The following is a 19,544-nucleotide window of genomic DNA, read 5'->3' as shown; positions in this document are numbered from 1 at the left end:
AAAATAAAGATGGGAGGTTTCACTCCTGTCGTTGTCTTGTGTCCCTGAAAAGAGCGGGGAGCAAAGTCTGCTTTGTTTCTGCTCAGCTGCCAGCTGTGACCTCCAGGCGATTCCTCCTCCAAACACCATACTGGGATTCACTGTATCAACGACTGGACAAACAATAAGAAGTCTTTCCCTTTGGGAATGTGGTAGAAAGCACGCTTTTTCGGAAGCAGAGTGAAAAGGAGTGCGAATGGATTTCGTTTAGGTTCATCCTTAAATCAACAGGAAAACACAAGGCAGAATTTACAAACGCGGAGTGGAGTTCTCCACCAGTATGAGTCGGTCTGACCGGACTGCAGCCACCGCTGGGTGCCACCACGTGAGGTTTGGAGATCAGCACATCTGGTGAGTTGTTTCCACAGCACGTTTTTCCGTACGGTGTATTTTTAATACCGTAAAAACGCGCGGCACTCTCCTTCACCCACCGCAAGCAGACGTCTAGGCCCGACACTTTGGCATCAAGCAGACAGGAAACACGCCTGTAAAACTGAAAGCTTCGCCTGATCATTCCGTTTTCCAGACAAGACCAAGGGTGACAGCCTGGCGGGTCACCTCGCGGGAGTCCGTGCACCTGAGGGCCTGCGAGACAAGCGACCAAGGGCACCGTGACTCCTTCCAGCGACTCCTCCGGGCTCCGGCCCCCGGACAGAAGCGCATCCATGTGCTACACGCCACGGCTCTGCTCCCACCGGCACCGCGCCAGCCTGGCAGCAGACACCGCCCGCCCGGCGTGCACGTCATCTACCAACACGCGACGGAATCACTCCGGAGCCGCCGCTGCCACCACACCGCAGGAATACACAACCTTGCTCTCCCCCACTGATCGGAAGGAGGTCACAACAACCTTCAACCCGTGGAATCGCTTCCTTTCCAGAGCACTGGCAAGTCCCGCTTGACTTGCTCTGTAATTAATAAACCTTTTAATTCATCTTATAATGCATTTCCTCAGCCAGGACCAGAAAGTATGGAATATTACTGGTTTGGAAAAGCATCTAAAAATAAATGGAGGGGGAAGACGGTGAGAGGAGGAAGGTAAGAAGCAACTGAAAAGGATGTGAAGATCCTGAGAGCCAGGCGTCGAGACTAACATAACTTAAAACGGTTCAACTATATATCACTGCAAATGGAGTTCTGACCAAAAAATAATAATTTTTATATATATATATATATCGCTATGTCATTCCTTTCGACTAAGAGGTTCAAGGTCCTGTGCGAGGTGGTCCTACGGGAAGCACACCTCCCAGCTCACAGCAGATTAAGGCTTTTGCTTTCCCGCTTTGGAAGGGAAGGGTGCTGAAGCAAAGGGATCCGCGCCGGGCAGCTCCGTAGTCCTGGAAGACAGAGGGGCAACAGAGACAGATCCTGCTATTGCCTGCCTGTTGGTCTGAGAAACCACTTTGTAAGCAGCTATGGGCTTCACCTCGAGACCCTGCCCATCTTCTGGACTGTAGTGACGGGAATATTTTGACAAGGATTGCGGACGGAAAGGCTTGTTAACCACGGAGCCCAGCATGGCTTCCTGGGGCAGCGCGGGTCCTCCTGGGTTTCTCTCACTGGCAACGCCACCCGGCTCTTGCAGCACACCTTTGGAAGGGACGTTTTCCTGGGTCTCCACAGCTCTTACGGAAGAAGGATGAAGATTGCTCGGCTGAGTAAACTCGGCAGAGGGATACTGAGATCTCGCCGAGGCTGTGGACACACGGATTGCCAAATCCAGGCTTGGGAACATTGGGTTGGCTCTGTGCTGGGAATCGCCTCCTTGGCTTAGGAAAACGGGTGGTGTGAACAGTTCCTTAGATACACTGTGGGAAGTCAACTCTTCCATGCTTTTCTTTTTAGTGAAAGGGGCTCTGAGAAATACATCTGCTTCTTCTGGATGTCTAAGAGCCACCTTGCCCTTGGAGATAAAAGGAGCTTTAGTGAAGACATCCACCTCATCGGGCACTTTTCTGGAGCTTCGGAAAGGAGCCGTGGCAAAAACATCCGGTTCATTAAAAACCTCCCCGGTGTGCGACTGGAAGGCAGGGAACAGCATCTCCCCTGCTCTAGTCTGGGAAGACTGGGAGAGGGGATCTTCTTTGGAGGCCTCATGTCTCTCCCTGGGCACAGACTGCAGGAACCCTACGCACAACTTGCAGGTCTCCTCCTCCTCTTCCGAATCCATCAGTAAAGGCCTGGATCCGCTACAATCCAAAATATCTCCTTCGTGGTCTGTCCCCTCTCCTTCGCTGCTGTAGAAGGAGCTGTTGCTTGAAGGACCATCTCTTGCTAAATAATCCGACTCTGAGTTGTGCTGCGTTTTCACCTCCGGTATCTCAGACTGACCCTTGTACAAAGCAAGTCCATCACTGCCGGAAGCTCCTTTACAGAGTTCAAGAGCTACAACTGGGAATAGGGCCGGATCCCTCTGCAGACCTAAAAATGCAAGAGAAGAGCGTTACTCAACAAGCTCCATCTCCCGAGTCACAAACAAGAACCAAAGGTACGTAATACACAAGGAACATCATGCGGTTCAGATTGAAACCACCATCACACATGGAAAATGGGAAGAAGAGGGAGGGCAAATAAAAGAAAATAAAAATGCCAGGGGAGGTATTTACAACACACAAACTGACACACAACTCGACACTGCCTCACAGCTCGGGGACACCACAAGTACCAGTTGTCAGAAAGAGATGGAAGATGTTTGACACACGAACGGGCCCGCCCAGCACTCTCTCAGCACCATTGCACAAGGTTTTCTCTGCCACCCACGACGACGACTGCCATCAGCGCGGTTCCCACTTGGTAACACTGCTGCCTGGAGTGAGGCTCCAGCAAACAGAGAAGGTTTGTCATTCCCTTCTGCGCTGTTGCTTATTGACCGCCCTACAAGCAGATGCACAGCTTGGCACAGCCTCCATTTCTGTGAGCCATCCCACGGATACGTGGAATTACACTCGGGCACAGAAAATACTCAGGGATGCCCTACAATCTGCTAAAACAACACACACGTTTTCAAAGAATGAACGTCAGCCTACAGCTTTCAATGAGTCCTACAGCAGCATGATTTCAAACCGCTGCGAGACAAATGATTTTAGGCAATCCAAACCATGACTTCGAAGGAAGTATCTAACACAACCATAACGTCTGGCTCGCTTCTGCGCCAGCGTAACACGACAGTGCCGGGAGAGGCTCGCTGCTCTGCTCTTCTCCAGTTACAAGAGCCCGAGATGGGGTTGGCTGGTTGGTGCCTTACGACTCACACAGACAGAACAGAAGATCTCTTACCTTCAGAGAACTACTGGCAGGTTAGCAGTGTGTCATTGGACTCATGTTAGCAAGAGGATAGGAAAAAGGCACGTGAAAACTAAGCAGTATGAATTGCGGGAAGAGCGAGGAGGGTAAGGAGGTTGTCTGGTATCCATCAAGCGATGGACAAACGAGGTGCTAACCAACCCACCCCGCTGTCACCATTAGCATCATGGCATCCATGTTTCTCAACCAAGTTCGTGGACGTAGGCGAGTTAACCCATTCTCAGTCACTTCTCCACCATTAAAGACACGGCAGTCATTTAGTAGGCATCAGAATCAGTATTTATTGGGAAACTATTCGCTTAGATACATTACACTGCTGAGTAAAGACAGTGTAGATGTGTGAACATTTTATAAGTTACTCTACAAAAATACTATCTATCTTTCCTGAAGCCTGTGTTGTCAGCAATGGTTTAACCTCAGATGCTAATCAGATCACAGGAACAGCACATCTATGGCTGCGTTTTCTTCCAGGAGCCTGGTTATGTATTTACCAGGTATCACTGTGGGGTTTTGAGAAGACAGGCTGAAGCAGAGCCAGACCAGTTGCCACATCACACCACAAATGCCTCTAAATTACCCAGTCCTCACTGAAATACAGCGTTCAGGAGAACAAGGGAAGGGAAAAGGCATTTATCAGGGTGAACATTACGCCAGTGCAAACCCTCAAGGGAGTGTTTCACAGGAGAAGACACGGCAGTTCTGTTCTGTGTTACAGCGAGGGAGAGAAGGGGTCTCACTCCGAGCTGGTAACAGCCTGGGGGTAAAGGACAAATCTCATGAAACTAAGACAGTTTTGTTGGAAGCCCTGCCCCTCCTCTGCGATGCCTCGGCTCCCGTTCACACCAAGGACATACTGAAAAGACACAGGCAGATGGTTTGCTTGAATCAACACACAAAGCACCCTCGTGCAAAAAGAGATGCCTCTTCTGCAGAGGCAGCATTTCCCAACATCTGCCTGTGCCAAGACCCACACCGTCAACGGGCTGCTGCCTCTTCTGTCCCCTCCTCTGGACTCCTGAGATCTGTGTGTTACTTCATGGGAAGCATCCCTTATGTTTTCAGTTAATGCTTGGGTTTTAACACATGCACACTCCTCACAGCTGCAAGCTTTACAGCATAAAATCTTTACGGAAGCTTGAGATTATAGATAAGGCCTCTCTCTACCCCTGTACAACATTTGTGTATTTTTTCTTCCAGGATCAGATATATGTACTGAAGAAACAATTCCTAAACTACACTCAGGCTCCTTTTCTGCAAGGAGAACGTGAGTAATAAAACCACTCATCAGGTGGTGCCCCAGGAATACACCCTGCGTGTATTCAGACAGCGACCTGAAGAAAGGACCATTTACCCCCGAGTTACAGCACTAACATGTGGAGTTCCCCCATCTTTCAAGGAAAACTGCACTGAAATGGCAAAGTATTGAAATAACGGAGGGGAAAGCTGTAAAAGATTTACTCTCCCTGTTACAGGGGGCTGCGGGGAGGCAGAGCAGTCACCAAGATGATCTCATTTCTGCAGCAGAGCCCAAAACAAGAAAGTCAGGGGAGACAGAATCATTCCGAGAGTCTGAAGCTACTCTTCCCCTGAGTAACTCGCCTGATTTCATCAAGCCAAAGTCAGGAAGGTCTCCATGTCTGGTAACAGGTAGCTACAAACCAGCACAATTACTAGCAGGCAAGATTACAAGTTCAGCATTTAAAAAGGGTCAAAGGACTTTTCATTCCTTCGTTCTTGAAACAGGGGAGTGTTTCCCTGTATCCCAACTCCTCGAAGCAACAGCATTAAACATCAATACAGCGCTTTCGGCGAGGAGGTCCCAAAGCAGAACAGCAAAGGTCAGCATCACCGTGACCATGTCACTGGACAACAATTTGGACAGCAGAATTCAGTGTTTCTGCCCAAAGTCACCACACAGTGGCAAATCTGGGAGCAGATCTAAGGTTCTTCAGGTCCAGAAGATAAAGGAATTTAATGTTGTAGTTTTGGCCCACTTGTAGAGTCACTTGCACGGTGCAGAGTGAGCCAGGGCAGGTGTGAAACACACTAACCCCCACACCACGCTCCAGCAGTTTGCAAACACGGCTGCCCAGCTGGAGACCAACAGCACCCTTTGGTTTCCCCCTCGTAACACGCCAAGCGTTACGTATGCACGTCGTTTTTAAGATGCAGTCTGCGACTGTCTGAAAAAAACAAACGGCGAGTTTCTAGGGGTTAAACTCCCTCCTGCATGGGGCAGGAGCACCAGTCAAACCATCAGCAACGTCCTTGCAACAACCCCAGCCCAGCAGCCCACCCTTCTTCCCAAGGAACGACGAGATCAAGTGCTGCGCACGGAGCCCGCGCTCCGGCACGGCTGTCCCCCAGGCACCGCTCTGTTCGGTTACGGAAACAGACTACACAGGAACAAAAAATAAATACCAACAAAACCCCTTTTTTATTTTTTTTTAGCCCTCCCAAGTGTCTGTTTCCCACTGGAGCGATGCGGTTTTGACATGCAGTGCCCACACACCTCGGCAAAGGGAAGCCACGGGAACCAGTCTCACCCCGTGACTGGTAACTGGGTGGACCGATCAGCCTCGCTCATCAGAGCATCCCCCATGTCACACCCACACCAGCAACTCCCCAACTCCAACGGATCCCTACAAGAGTTCCTGAACTAAAAAAACGTGTTGGCTGGAACCAAAATAACTTACTCCAGACAGACACACACGCTTCAGATGCTCGTGCAGACGCCGTGTGTTTGAGGACATTTTCTGGAGTCAGAGGCCCACATGCTCCACATTTTATGTTTGCTTGGATACCCCAAAACTTGAACTCTGTCTTTGGTCTGAATTGTATCTGAACTTTCTGAACTTTCATTGTAATAACAATTTAAAAAAAAAAAACAAACAATTTTTAAATAAGGTGGTTTTGGAAAGTCACTGGAGGCACTGTCCTGTGAGCTTTCAGGCTGAAGAATGCCATCAGGCTGAAGCCTCCTCTAAAAATAATTTTGCTCTACAGAGATTGACTCAAGCTGCCACTCGCTCGCGGCAACGGGCTGTCAGAGCATGCAGGAGGTGCGCCACAAAGCCACCAGTGCTAAGGTTCTTCCACCCATCTCTCAGACTTCTCCAGCAGGTTGCACGGCACCTGCAGCCCCAGCCAAGTCCTTCATGCTTGGCCAAGGCCCAAGGAACCTCGCCAGGACTTGGACAGCCAGAATTCAGAAAGCTGCGGCACTTTGGGACAGATGCTCCCAATCCAGTGGATACTGTCAGATACAATACAAATTTGCTGGTTTCTGAATTTTGGGTGCAACACTTGCATTCACCTGGTTAAAAGATGAACCGGGGAGATTTCCGAAGGCAGGGGCCGTTCAACACCCAAGCCCCCCTCCGAGTAAGCGGGAACCAACATCTAAGATCCAACTCTTCCTTTGAACATCTTGCCACCCACAACCAGAGTTTATTCTCACATCTAAAGTACAACCCTGACTTGAAAGGACATTGCTCCCCATACTGTGGCTGCACGTGTAGTATCCTACCAGAAGGATCCATCAAAAGAGTTAATGCCAAAACCACGACTACGAGCTCCAGCCTGTCAGGGCAGGAAGGCTCCTCTGCCATCCCGACGTGAGCGAACAGCACACACCGGGCAGAGAAGAGAACCGCTCTGCTGTGATTTTGCTGACTGTAGGTTTGGATTCTGGTACTTAACACCTGGCCCTACGACCCTAAAAAGGGGCAGAAACATTAACATCTGGCCCTACAACCCTAAAAAGGGGCAGAAACACCTCCCACAGCTTTAGCCAAGGCTCCGACCATGGCTGCAAGAGAGAATCATCCTTATGCCATTCCGGGAACATCAGGTACCAAGCTTCTCCCATGCAGACACCAGATGAAAGTTCAATTTGTTCCTTCACAGCAGCAGCTTTCATACAAACACCTCGACTTTTATGCAGCACACCAACACTACCCGAATGCCCACAGGACAGTCACATTTTTGGAGAGCTTAAAATGAATGCCAAATATCCACTCATTTAACACTCTTGCATTTTCCATTCATTTTGCAAATAAGTGGTGAGTATTTTCTGATGAAGGTCTAGATAATAGACATGTCTAAAAATGTACGTGTCCATTGTATTGTATTTCCCCACCCAGATCCATAAATAGCTACTTGAAAAAGCAATAAAATAAACATTCACATCTGCTTATTTAATAGCATTATTAACAACCCAGTGCATTTATAATTTTTTTCCAGAACCCTTGAACAAGTGCCATTAGATTTAAAATCTTAAACATTCTTTAAAAGTACTTTAATTCACAGAAATCTTTGTTTCTAATATACAGTAGATGGTTACTTTTTAAAATCCATTCTCTTTTCATATAATCTCAGTATCTGACTATACAATAACTTTCTATCTATAGCGTCTTCATGTTTTCCAGTCCAGCTTGCCTGTGCTTTAGGAATATAAAACAAAAAAATAATAAAGTTCTATCCACAATTTTACTAAGGTCATTTCCATAGTTCTTATGTAAAGCTTCTCTTGGAAAGTGCAGTATACACATGTAATGATACAACACACTTACGCAATACTTTTATTATTAAGTGTAGGTTTTAAAAGAAGAGTAATGTAGAGCAGACACAACGGATGGCAGTTCTATTTACAGAATTTGTTAAACTAAGTGTTGGGGTGGGGGACAGCGGAGAGGTTGGAGATAGGAAAGGAGCAGTCAGGAACTTTGATTTCTTTCCTTCTTAGCGAGAGGTCGGTACATACACAGTTCAGTCGTTCGTGCTTTCGCACGTGGGAAACTGCACTTTTACTAATACAGCTACATACACATACACAAGGTCAGCAGTAAGCTAGTAATTATTCCACTACAGAGGAAGAGTCCTTCTGTTCAGAAAGAGCTTTCAAATACAAGAGAAGAAATTCCGGACTTCATGACCATAAGCCAATGAAAACAAGTTTAGCGTATCCAGCTACTTGACAAACTAAACATGTGAAGGGAAAAAGAAAAGGTAAAACCCATCGAGTTGTAGCAGCACTTGTTTCAAACCACCTGAACCAAGTGCATGCTTCAGTCTTCGTGGAACAAGAGTGGAGTAAAGTCCACAGTCACCTTTGTCTACTGAAACAAACGGTTCCATACTTAACTGGTTTGCACTATATGCAGTTACAAGAGAAAACGGAGAACCCAGAACAGATACCAGATGCTTGACTAAAACCAGGATTAAAAAGAGACAAACAACCGTAGGACAGTTTGTTTCATACACAATTTACAGTAGGTTGGGGGGATTTTCTTTTTGTTTTTTTCTCTCCAGTCAAACACAGAAAAGAAGTCACAGAAAATACATCTGCCGCTGCCACAATGCCCTTTTCGTCCAAAAAAGGTCAACAAAATGCTAGTCACAGCCATACTCACATGGATTTGGCTCAAAAACCTTGTTATATTTCACTGAGGGTCATTTTTGCAGCTTTAACAATCTGTTTTGTTTTGTTTTTCTTTTTTTTTTTTTTCCCCTCCCCAAGGAAGCGCAGTTCACTCACAAGCAGAATTGTTAAACAGCAAACCAGGAGCTGGGGGCAGTCCAGAAAACTCTCTTCATATGCACCATCACCAGAGGTACTAGGCAAGACTACTTCAGAGGGATTCGGTGCTTCCTCCTGCTCTGAAGTACATCCTGGCAATTTAGAAACATCAGCTCTCCTAACTTGTATTCTGCAGGAGAGGGACATCCCTACCGAATTCACCTGTCCCCCTCCTTCTGCCCGTTCCTCAGAAAACAGGAACAAAAAACAAACCCAAAAAACCCCACAAACGCAAAGATTGAAGCACAGTTGTTCACGCACTACTCTAAGGAGAAAGGAGTCTGTTGTAGGCAGGGGTGACACAGCAGCTAGGGTTATCTGCTTCGTGTACAGTGAGGCTTTCCATGGTGCTACGTGTACATCTCAGCGGGGTGGCTAAGGACGGTGCTCCCTCTAGACACAGGCGAGCAAAGACAGGTGCAGAAGGAACCACAACGGGTTTTCGCCAGCTTTAGAGAGGACTACCTGGAGAACTGAGACAGAGTCTTCCCCAGGGCATGGGAAGACAGGGAGAAAGGTGGGTGACTGTCTCCTCTTGGCAGATTTGGTTTTCTTTTAATTAAGGAGGGAGGGACAAAAAAAAAAAAAAAAAAGAAAAAAGCTCAAAAGAACCACAACGGAAGGTAACTCTTCTGGAAATGAAAACAGAGGATTAGGTACGTTACAGAAACTGCATCTGCTACTGTGTCACTGCTACAGGTCTATGAGCTGATCCACCAGCAGTAAAGACCTGGCTATGTTGGGAAGACTGGACTCAGAGCTTCCACTGTTGTTTCTAGAATGCCCACCTGAAAGTGTGAGAGATAGGAATTCAGTATTGAACAGGACACACACACACGACAGTTTCAGATGTTCAAGAGCAAGCAAGCAAGCAAAAAGTCAAAGCAAAACAGAAAATTTGCTCAAGCTCTTCTCATTACTTGCATCGCAACAACAACATTCCCCTGCTTGCTCTTCCACCCTCTGCCCGCCCCCAAACCCATGGAACTTGCATGGAGAAACCTGACGGCAGCCAATAAATCTCTACAAACCATTTCTTTTTCCCAGGGTTTACATGCAAGCTACAGAATTCTGTCCTTACTAAAGGATCTACAAAGCAACTGCAAGAACTCCCACAGCTTATAGAAAAGCCTGTTCAAAGTTTTAGGTCTTGAAAATTAGCTGCTATTTTAAGAGTATCTTTGAGTTGCCAGCTGCTTCAAGGAGAGCTGAGCTATCATGTGGCTTTCTAACTGGTGCTTTGATACTGGTGGAAGGATGTTCCTCTTTAGTCCAGGTAGCCTATCTTGGCCCGAATTTGGCAGACACCACCTCTGACTTCCAGCAGGCACAGAGTTTCTGATGTCTGAGAGCTTTTTCTATGAGTGCCAGTTTTTGAAAGCTAGTGTTAGATGCAGAGCAGGTGTACAGCACATTCATGCTGTAAACAAAAACAGGAGTTAGGGAAGTCAAAAAAAGTTCTACCATCAAACTAAAAAAAAACCCCAAACACCAAAACCAGAAAAAGGGAGCCCTGGAGTGTGTTTTTAAACCTATGCTGGCATACCAAAAGCTGTAATCGAAACCCTTTAACGGCCTGACTTCAGAGAGAGACCTATTTGACTGAGCAGACTGCAAAACATTGCCTTACTTCTGTCCCTACAAGAGCTACAAAATGCAGCATTACTATTTCTTTTAAGGAAACTGTGCTGCTTCTTTGACTCAACCCTATATAAGACTGAAACTGTTTGCAAAGACCCACATTAATGTGATCTGGGTGACAGGAATGCTGTAAAAGCAGAGACTTTCCAGTCTCTGTCCTAAGGACTCTGACTGCTCAAAGCTCTTCAGAGGAGGTGGGTACCATCTACCAAAGGTCTCGCACTCAGTTCCCACAAGCACCTTTGAAGGACACCTGTCAGAAGTGAAAAAAGTCACTTTCAGCAGCAGTTTCAGAGTTATAAAGGATTATTGACATCTCCCTTCCTTGCACCTCGTGCCAAGTTCCCCAAAAAGTCGGAGGATCTCCTTCCGTTGGCCTGAACGGCAACAAGAACGTCGGAGAAGGCAGCTCTCCATCGCACTGTAGCCACAGAGGTGTCTCTGTGCCCTGCCTGGCAGACTGGCAGAAATGACTTCATGGCACCTAAAGACGCTTGCACACCTATTATCTTTTTGGACGTGTGATCTTTTTACAAACAGAGAATCCAGAGAAATCTCAAGGCCAATGTAAATTAAAGAAAGACTAAGCTCACTAAACACTACAATGACAGTATCTTACAGTTTACGATTTGAATTACTTCCCTTGTGCTGCAGCACCACTGCCCCAGAACTAATTTATGTTCATTGATCTCCTTTTCCTTCCCTTTTTCACCCCCATGTCCTGGCTTACCTTGTGAATTTTTGGATATCAACACTGGTATTGGGTCAAATTCATCTTCTGTCACTTTTTCAGAGCCCTCAGGAGCATCAAAGCCTGATATCAGGTTAGTATCTTCTGCAGCACAAAGGAGAAACAGCAAAAAGGAAAAGAAGCAAAGATAGCAGAGAAGGCTGGTTAGAATTGCTAAAAAGTGTTAGAACATCTTTATGTTCAGAGACAGGGTTTAGGAGCAGGAGGTTCATTTAATAGATGAAATAAAGTTGGTAAGTCTTTGGTAAAGAAGGTGAGAAGTAAGAGAGCCAATTAAGTACAAAAGTGTGGGGAGGGGGGGAACAAAAAACAAAACACAAAACAAAAAGCAAGCCAAGTCATGAGAACCAAAATAAAAGTTGGTCACTCTGAAGGCTTAACAATGGGCATAGTTCAAAGCTGTGGTAAAAGCCTGGGGCTTAAGCTCCCAAGAACTGAAGGTATTTATCATCATCCAGTGGCTGTCAGATATGAGAACAGTTGGAAACAGCAGTCTGGCTCTCTGGTTACCTGCTCTCATGCACAGGGAGAAGAAAAGGGCTGGGAAAAAAAGCCAAAAAAACCCAAAAAACACACAGAAGAAATCCCAGTCATCTACACGAGACAAAACCCCTGAGTTTTCACATACAGGGATAAAACAAGAAGTGCGATATGAAGTCAGATTTCCAAAGAGTTGAAATGTCTGCAGGCATAACTAGATACAGAGAGATCTTTTTGCTAAAGGCCCCTAGAGCAGCTCTGGCACATAATTCCATTGATTTCAAACCACGTCAACTGCAGTTAGACACTTGGTGGGAGGCACTTTCAACAATCCCCACAGCAGCTGAGACATTTATCTGCCTTATCAGGCAATTACATACCTTCAGGGACTTTCGGACTCTCACTGTGCATCACTACGTGTTACTTTAGATACCTAAAATACCTTCCAAAATGTGGTTCTCAGTTACCACCTGAAATATTTCTGAAAGCCCAGCAAGGACAGGTACAAGTTGATGGTTTCGAAGGAACAGGAACATTTCTGTTTCACTCCTATTAAGAATCGAACCTCTCTACCTAAAGCTGACAAATATGCTAAGAGGTTTTGGGTGAGAGGATGCAAGAAGCCACTTGTGGAAATACACTGTCCTCTGGAGAATTAGACCCAGAAAAAAACCCACAAGTTTTATAGGACACTAGCCTGTAAAGTGTCAGAAAACACAAAGATGTTCCATCTCAATGGAAAGTCTCATCTTGTTATCACTCTGTCTCTGGAGTTTTTTAATTGTGGTGGTTCTTAACCTACCTGGGAGCCTTTGCAAGCATCCTATTTCCATCTCACTTAATTTATACATACAATTCCTTAGAGCTCTGGAGTTTGCTGTGTAAGAAGCTACTGAAGGTGCATTGTTCAGGCTGGAAAGAGACTTTTTACAAGGGTATGTAGTGACAGGACACGGGGCAATGGCTTTAAACTGAGAGGGGAGATTTAGATTGGCTCTAAAGAAGAAATTCTTCCCCATGAGGTTGGTGAGGCACTGGACCAGGTTGTCCAGAGAAGCTGTGGCTGCCCCATCCCTGGCAGTGTTCAAGGCCAGGTTGGATGAGGCTTTGGGCAACCTGGTGTAGTGGAGGGTGTCCCTGCCCATGGCAGGGGGCTTGGAACTAGGTGATCTTGAAGGTCCCTTCCAACCCAAACCAGTCTGTGATTCTGTGATCTTTCCTAAGGAGAGGGAAAGGCGGGCGAGTGCCCCTATTTGGTAAAACTCCTTCAGAAGTGTTTGAGCTCGCCTTAGTGGCTAAATAACACCATAAGTAGAAAAATATTTCCCTCTCATATACACACAGCCTAGTGCTGTATTCAGCAAACACAAATTAAAGAACCCTGAAGGCAAAGCAAAACGAACCAGAGGCCAGAAAACAGCCTAGTAAGGCACAAAGGATGCTATGGCATGGGTGGAGCATCAATCCATGCCCAGACCATGGCTGCTTTTTCCTCACACTGATTATGCCCATGGACAGCAGCATCTGCCCCATAGGTACTTTACATCACCAAAGCCAGGACTGGATAAAGAAGGAAACAAAACAAAAAGAGACAGAGGTACAGCCAGCAACCACATGCAGAGCTATAAAAGCAGGGTTTGAAAATCAGCTACAAACGAGTTTTGAGAGATTTTAATATTTTGTCCCTCTGCTAATAGAAGTCTCTCTTTCCTCGTAAAATTTCCTTGCCTTTGTCATCCCAGTGTGAACAGCAGGGCAGCCCTGGAGAAGGCACGCAGGAATCTGTCGGTTCATTTTCTCATTAAGCCACACCAACAATGTTTTGGCTTTGCTACGTTCCAGACACGGAGTAATAACTGCTCGACGTACAATTCAAGCCATTTACTCAAAATAAAGTGGCACGGAAGAGTATTATAGCTATGAGTAATTAGAACAACTGCTTGTTTAAACCCCAAAGCTCGATGAAAAACACAAACTAATTCTGAAGTGCCATCAAGTGTAAAAATTGATTACAGACTGTTTTTACAGCAATCCCTCTGAGGACAGCTCGTTTTCTGTTGCTATAGGGATACTTACCAAACGAGCTAAGCAAAACCCACCGTCAAGGGGCACCCAGCCGTTGGCATTTGTGCTCTGGGTCTCTTTCCAAGGCAATAAATAGCACAGGAGTCCTGGTCTTCCCTGCCACCCGGGTAGATGTGTATGACCCAATATTCACTACAAGCTTCACTGACATTTGGCATCGTCCCCAAGGGACAAAGGCACTGACCACAACTGCTTTAGCCCATAACAGGGACGTGCCAGAACAGAGCAGGAAAAGTGCACCGTGCAAGTCGCGCTCCAGCTGACAGCTCTTCAAACTATTCTAGTGCCACTGCTCCAGCCACGCGGCATGGAGAGGGCCCAGATTTCAGCTGGATGCTCTGCAGCTTGGGGAAAAAAAAAAAAAAGCCATCCGAGTTAGGACTCAGCTTCCCAGGGATCTCTACTCTTGCTTGGTAGCGAAAAGAGAGCAGAAGTCTGATCACTGCACAGGATTTCCACAATTCCACGCAAGCTCAAATGCTGGTGTACTGCAAGGGCTGATCTGCAGCTCTTGGGAACTACCACACATGGTCTATTTCTCTTCTGCAGCTCTGCTTTTTTTTGTGTTACTATGAAACTCTTCAATTTTTCAGTTGGATATTGCTCTCAGCAGTTTGAGGCAAGAACATACTCCTGGTAACCTCTGAAAAGGAAAAACATTCTCCGGATCTGAAAGAGCTCAGTCACATGCTACAGACGCTAACTCTGACAAACCAAGAAAGTTCCTTTCATTTCAAAAACCTGTGACACCAGCAGAGATGATTGCCAGGCTCCCTTCCGGAATTAATAATGCAGCACAAAAGCAGGTCTTCAATCCCACGTGCAAAAAGCAACATCATCGTGCTGAGAGCACTCACGTACAAACCGGAGCGCGTTCTCACAAACCTGAAGCAGTGTTGCACACAAAAGCCTACTGCATCCCTGTTCCATGGAAGATGCCACCTGTCCCAACAAACCTTGTCTTCACAGTCACGCTGAATACTTTTATCTATATTTTTCCCTTAGTACTTCAATGTGCATTCCAAGTTTTACCAGCTTGGAAAGAAAACAAAACAATGGCTTGGGGGAAAAAAAAAACAAAACCACAACATACCACCAGAAGACAGGTCAGAGCATCTCTTGTGTAAACCAATATCAGCTGCACTTCACGATAGCTAAAGACCAAGTCCCAGGACTGGTTAGGTGTTAAGAAACAAAGGGACAGTTTACCTTTGTGAGGTTGAGCTGTGAAAGCTACGGGAGCAAACTCATCCAAGAGGTCAGCAGCAGGGTTAGAAAGCAGAGAACAGTCAAGCAGAGAGTCTTCGCCAGTGAGAGAGTCTGAATCCAGGTTAAGGTCCGCAGGCCGTGAGGGAGCGTTAAACAGGACACAAACACTGTTAAGCTCATGTTCTCACATTCCCCTTCCCGTCCCCCTAGTGTACAAACAGAGGTCTGATGCAAAGGCAGCACAAAAGCGACCACTTTTTGTGATGGGAAACATTCCTTACTGCTCTGCAACACGTAACGTTCTCGGGGGCTAACTGCCCTCTGAAGCTGAGCACACAACAACAAAATCCCACACAAGTGGCAGGTTAAAGTAGAAGGAGTGACAGGGAGCGTGGGGAGAGCTGCAGGGCCTCTCTGGCAAAACAAAGTGCACTGGCTATTTCACAAGAGACCTCGGAAAAGCTGCCACGTCCATCTGCTGCAGGAGTGGCCAGATCAAGGCCCTCACAGTAAGAAAGAGACGTGAATTGTTTACTACCACACACTGACCGAACAGGCACAAATCAGTGACTGCTCCAGCTTTCAAAAGCACCTCATCAGAGCACTACTCGGGGACCTACGGGTCTGTAACAGTGGGCTGAAGGAATACTGTACCGCTCTTCTCCAGGAGACAAGTAACACTGACCTTCAAGGGACCATGCAGCACCCGCTTACAGGATACACAAGCAAGTCCAGTTTACACCAGTGGGAAAAGCAGCAGAGATGCTTGTGTTCAAGCAGACAGCACCTTCCCAGTAACACAGCCCACGCCAGTACGATGCACCCCTGCCCCTCCGACACCCTCCTGCCTCACCAACCTGTTCTGTTGGAGGCAACCGACTCCGTCTGTGACAGGAGGCGCTGGGGCAGCGGAGCCTCGAGGCCCGGTATGAGACTCTCAACAGCTACGTCAGGTTTTCCTTTCCACACGTGCAAAAAACCAGAGCAGAGAAGAAGCCAGAGGTTAGTTTGCAGGACTCAGCACAAGGGGGAACTGAGGCAGCAGCTGTCTGAACCCTTCAGTGACCCTTTAACACACGTCAGCTATGCTGGCCACAAGAGGCTGAAGTGAGACTGCTGTTAATTTAATCACAAGGGAAGACTAACACATCAGTGTTTGCTGGGTTTGAGTTTTTCCTGGGGTTTGTTTTTTTTTTATTTCTTTATTTTAATTTGTGTAAGTCAATTTGAAATATCCAGAGGGTGGAATGGGAGGTTAATAACGCTTGTCCTGCAGCTAAGCAGAAGGCCTGAGGCTGGGCAAATAACTAGAAGCTTTTGCAAGACTCTTTTCCAGCAAAAGGAAAACTCTGACCTTTAGGGAGTCCCCTTGAATTAAAAGTAACAGATCATTAAAATACCTACTGTGGAGCCCTTAGCATATTTCCAGTTCAGCTTGGAAAAAGCCAAGACATGGGATTTTTTTTTCATTTTGAGTGCCCAGTGGAGCAAAGAGGTGATAAAGTTTTGGAACTCAACGTCTTATTGAAAACACCAGCCCCCAGCGTCATCCAACGTTGATATCCACTACATCTACACAAAAGGTGTTTACAAAGGCTGGGTAGAAAGACACATTTTTGTGGAATCCATAAAGGGGAGCGGGAGAGACATGGTCAATAACTGTCACAGTCATACCAGCCGGGTCTAACGTCTGTCTGTGTCTCTTCCTCAAGGACCAACATCAAGGTAATGACCAAGAAGTTTAATTTAAAGAACAAAAATGCACTCAAATGCTAAGACCAGAAATGGACTAGTTGGTCAACTTAAGAGAGAGTAATTAATATTTTTGTTTGTACAGCAGTGTGTGTGTGTGTGTGATTTGCAATCATTATCTAAGAGTATTCAGACAACTGCTAGAAATTGTAAAAGGGACAAAAAGAACAAGTCTTACTATTAAGGTGACTCATTTCCTGCCTTCCTATACGAAGCTACGAGGTTGCAACCAGCTAGCCAGGGCACCCTGGCTGGGACCAGAAACCACAAAACAGCTGATGGCAACTCACTGCAGCCTGCAACGATTAGTCTTTAGTACATTTGGCAAGTAGATCAAAATACAATTCTGCAACACTGAAACCTTCACACTGTCTGGAGCCTGTTGCGCCTGGGCTCGCTGCAGCCCCCACGTTTATTGTCAGCACGTGCCCCAGGTCAAAGGCAGTGCTGCCCTCCTCATCCTGCTGGGGTCAACAGACAGACGGGCTCAGTGCCCGGGCCAGGGTTACACAGAGAGCCTTTAGCAGAAGCAGAGGGATTTTTTTGCTTCTTCTCCTTCAGTCAACAATTAACTTTCTTCTCCCAAGACAGCCTGGAGAAGAGAAGGCTCCGGGGTGATCTTATAGCAGCTTTCCAATACCTAAAGGGGGCCTACAGGAAAGCTGGAGAGGGACTTTTTACAAGGGTGTGTAGTGATAGGACAAGGGGCAATGGATTTAAACTGAAAGAGGGCAGATTTAGGTTAGATATAAGAAATAAATTCTTTACTTTGAGGGTGGTGAGGTACTGGAACAGGTTGCCCAGAGAAGTTGTGGATGCCCCATCCCTGGAGGTGTTCAAGGCCAGGTTGGATGGGGCTTTGGGCAACCTGGTGTAGTGGAGGATTTCCCTGCCCATGGCAGGGGGGTTGGAAGTGGATGATCTTTGAGGTCCCTTCCAACCCAAACCATTCTATGATTCTATAATTCTAAGACCAGAAGAACACACAGGGCACAACTACGCCATGTTATTGTGCCGAATCTGTACACCCAGATTTTAAATGCAAATATCAAGTTTTCACTGTTCGGGTGTCAGTCTCCTGGCGAAAAGGCAGATCTGTCTCAGCATAACCCATAACTTCCCACCACACTGCATTTCACCAACATCAGCAGCTGTTTGGAGAGCCCAGTGGGGGTAAACACGCAGAGTTACCATGCGGGACAAGACATGCCATGTAAGACAGAGGGGAGGAGGTGCCCTGAGTTTATTGTTACCATTCACAGCATCTGACGTGCTACCGAAGGGGTCAGCGAGAGGCAGGATATCAGGGAGCAGAAGCGCAGTCTCAGGAGATTTGAGTCCCTCAATCAGTTTTTCTGGGTTAGGTGGGAAAAGGAGGAAGGAAGGCAACAGAGAAAAAAGCAAAAAAAAAAAAGACAACGTTAATCAGGTGCGCAATTCAGTGGCTCACAGTGCAGTGTGTCAGCCTCAGAAGAGCATCTGTGCAGTTTTGTGTGCGAATAACACTATCACTTGGAGATACCAGAGGGCAGCTATTCCCCAGCTGCCCATGGTCTGCTAAGAGAACTGAGGACATCCTGACCTAAGGAGCCACTGTAAAATGGCATGCAGTTCTTTCTCTCCTACACAAAGCACAAAAGCTTACCACGACCCACTGAAAATCAAATTAACAAACAGAAGAAAGAGGAAAAAAAAAAAAAAAGAAATCTTGCAATTTTTCCCCTCTCACCTTCCCACGCTGGGGAAGTTAGTCTTTGTGTAACAAGAAGAAACAGAAGAGATGATCAGAAGCCCAAGAGGCTGGAGGTAGGTATACACCATCTATTAATTTGCTCACGAACGGAATACTTGCAGCCCTTAAGAGCTTAAGCAAAACCAGAAAATATTGAGACACTACAGTGCCAGACAGCAGAATCTGCCCTTGGGTTAAACAGCTGTCTAGTTACCAATTAATTATTTCAACTATCAGGTTTCAAATCAGACATGTTCTCAGCAGTACAACTCCTGTTGTTCCCATTATCCTTCACACAAAGAAATTCAGACATCCTGAGCAAAAAGTTAATCTCAATTATTAATCTGGTGGATGAGTGACTTCCCAATCATACTAACCAGGTTTTCAATAATGAGCTTAACAGGGTTTCTTCACAGGCCAAGGAGATAAAGAACATTTTCAGGATTTGCTAGAAGTAATCACCTTCAGCAGAGCAGCACTGATAAAACGTGCTCCACACGGACAAATCTGGCTGTTTCAACTTGGTGAAACGACTGCATTTATAATCTAACTTTAGAATGAGCTGCAGCCCTGCCACAATTATACCTTTACAAAATTTTCACATCTCTATTTTACATTTTGAGTTTAAAGGCTGCTGTTATTATTTATTACCCGAAGAAAACATGCTCATAACTTACCACACTGAGAAAGCCAAAGAAAAGCTTAAGTTGCACTGTTACATACCTAGTAATAACATTCATCTTTTTTGTTGCCCTATATAAATCATAAAATAACCTAGTGGCTTTGGAACTACTTATTCAAAGCAGGACAAGTTCTACTCCCCTTGAAAAACTTCACAAGCCAACACACTAAAGCAACCAGGAGGGGAAGGAAACCTAAAGAGTGACCCAAGAGGCAGTTGTTACACCATTAAAGGCCTGAAAGTCAACTGAAAGGAAAAACCTGATGGGAACAGCAGCCTTGAACATATC

The 19,544-nt window shown here is 46.2% G+C and overlaps 1 protein-coding gene across 9 annotated transcripts in view; it reads right to left on the bottom strand.

The window, feature by feature from the left end:
• Positions 1-1,222: 1,222 nt before the first annotated feature.
• The window catches only part of AAK1 (AP2 associated kinase 1), a 79,605-nt gene continuing 61,283 nt past the window's right edge, over positions 1,223-19,544 (bottom strand). For 3 of the 9 annotated variants that reach the window (XM_086628039.1, XM_086628043.1, XM_086628040.1), the window contains one exon: positions 1,223-2,460. In XM_086628039.1, the coding sequence (XP_086484165.1) occupies positions 1,301-2,460 (1,160 nt within the window). In that variant the 3' untranslated portion in view covers positions 1,223-1,300. Of the gene's footprint in view, positions 2,461-9,498; positions 9,712-11,294; positions 11,407-15,089; positions 15,201-15,946; positions 16,049-18,094; positions 18,197-19,544 lie in introns of those variants that run through there. The other 6 variants (XM_086628037.1, XM_086628036.1, XM_086628044.1 and 3 more) reach the window with 5 other exon arrangements.

The sequence above is a fragment of the Tauraco erythrolophus genome, chromosome 29 (genome assembly GCF_009769465.1).
Source record: "Tauraco erythrolophus isolate bTauEry1 chromosome 29, bTauEry1.pri, whole genome shotgun sequence".
Taxonomy (NCBI): domain Eukaryota; kingdom Metazoa; phylum Chordata; class Aves; order Musophagiformes; family Musophagidae; genus Tauraco; species Tauraco erythrolophus.
The sequence above is the reverse complement of the archived record's forward strand: the minus strand, read 5'-3'. Positions and strand labels throughout refer to the sequence as shown.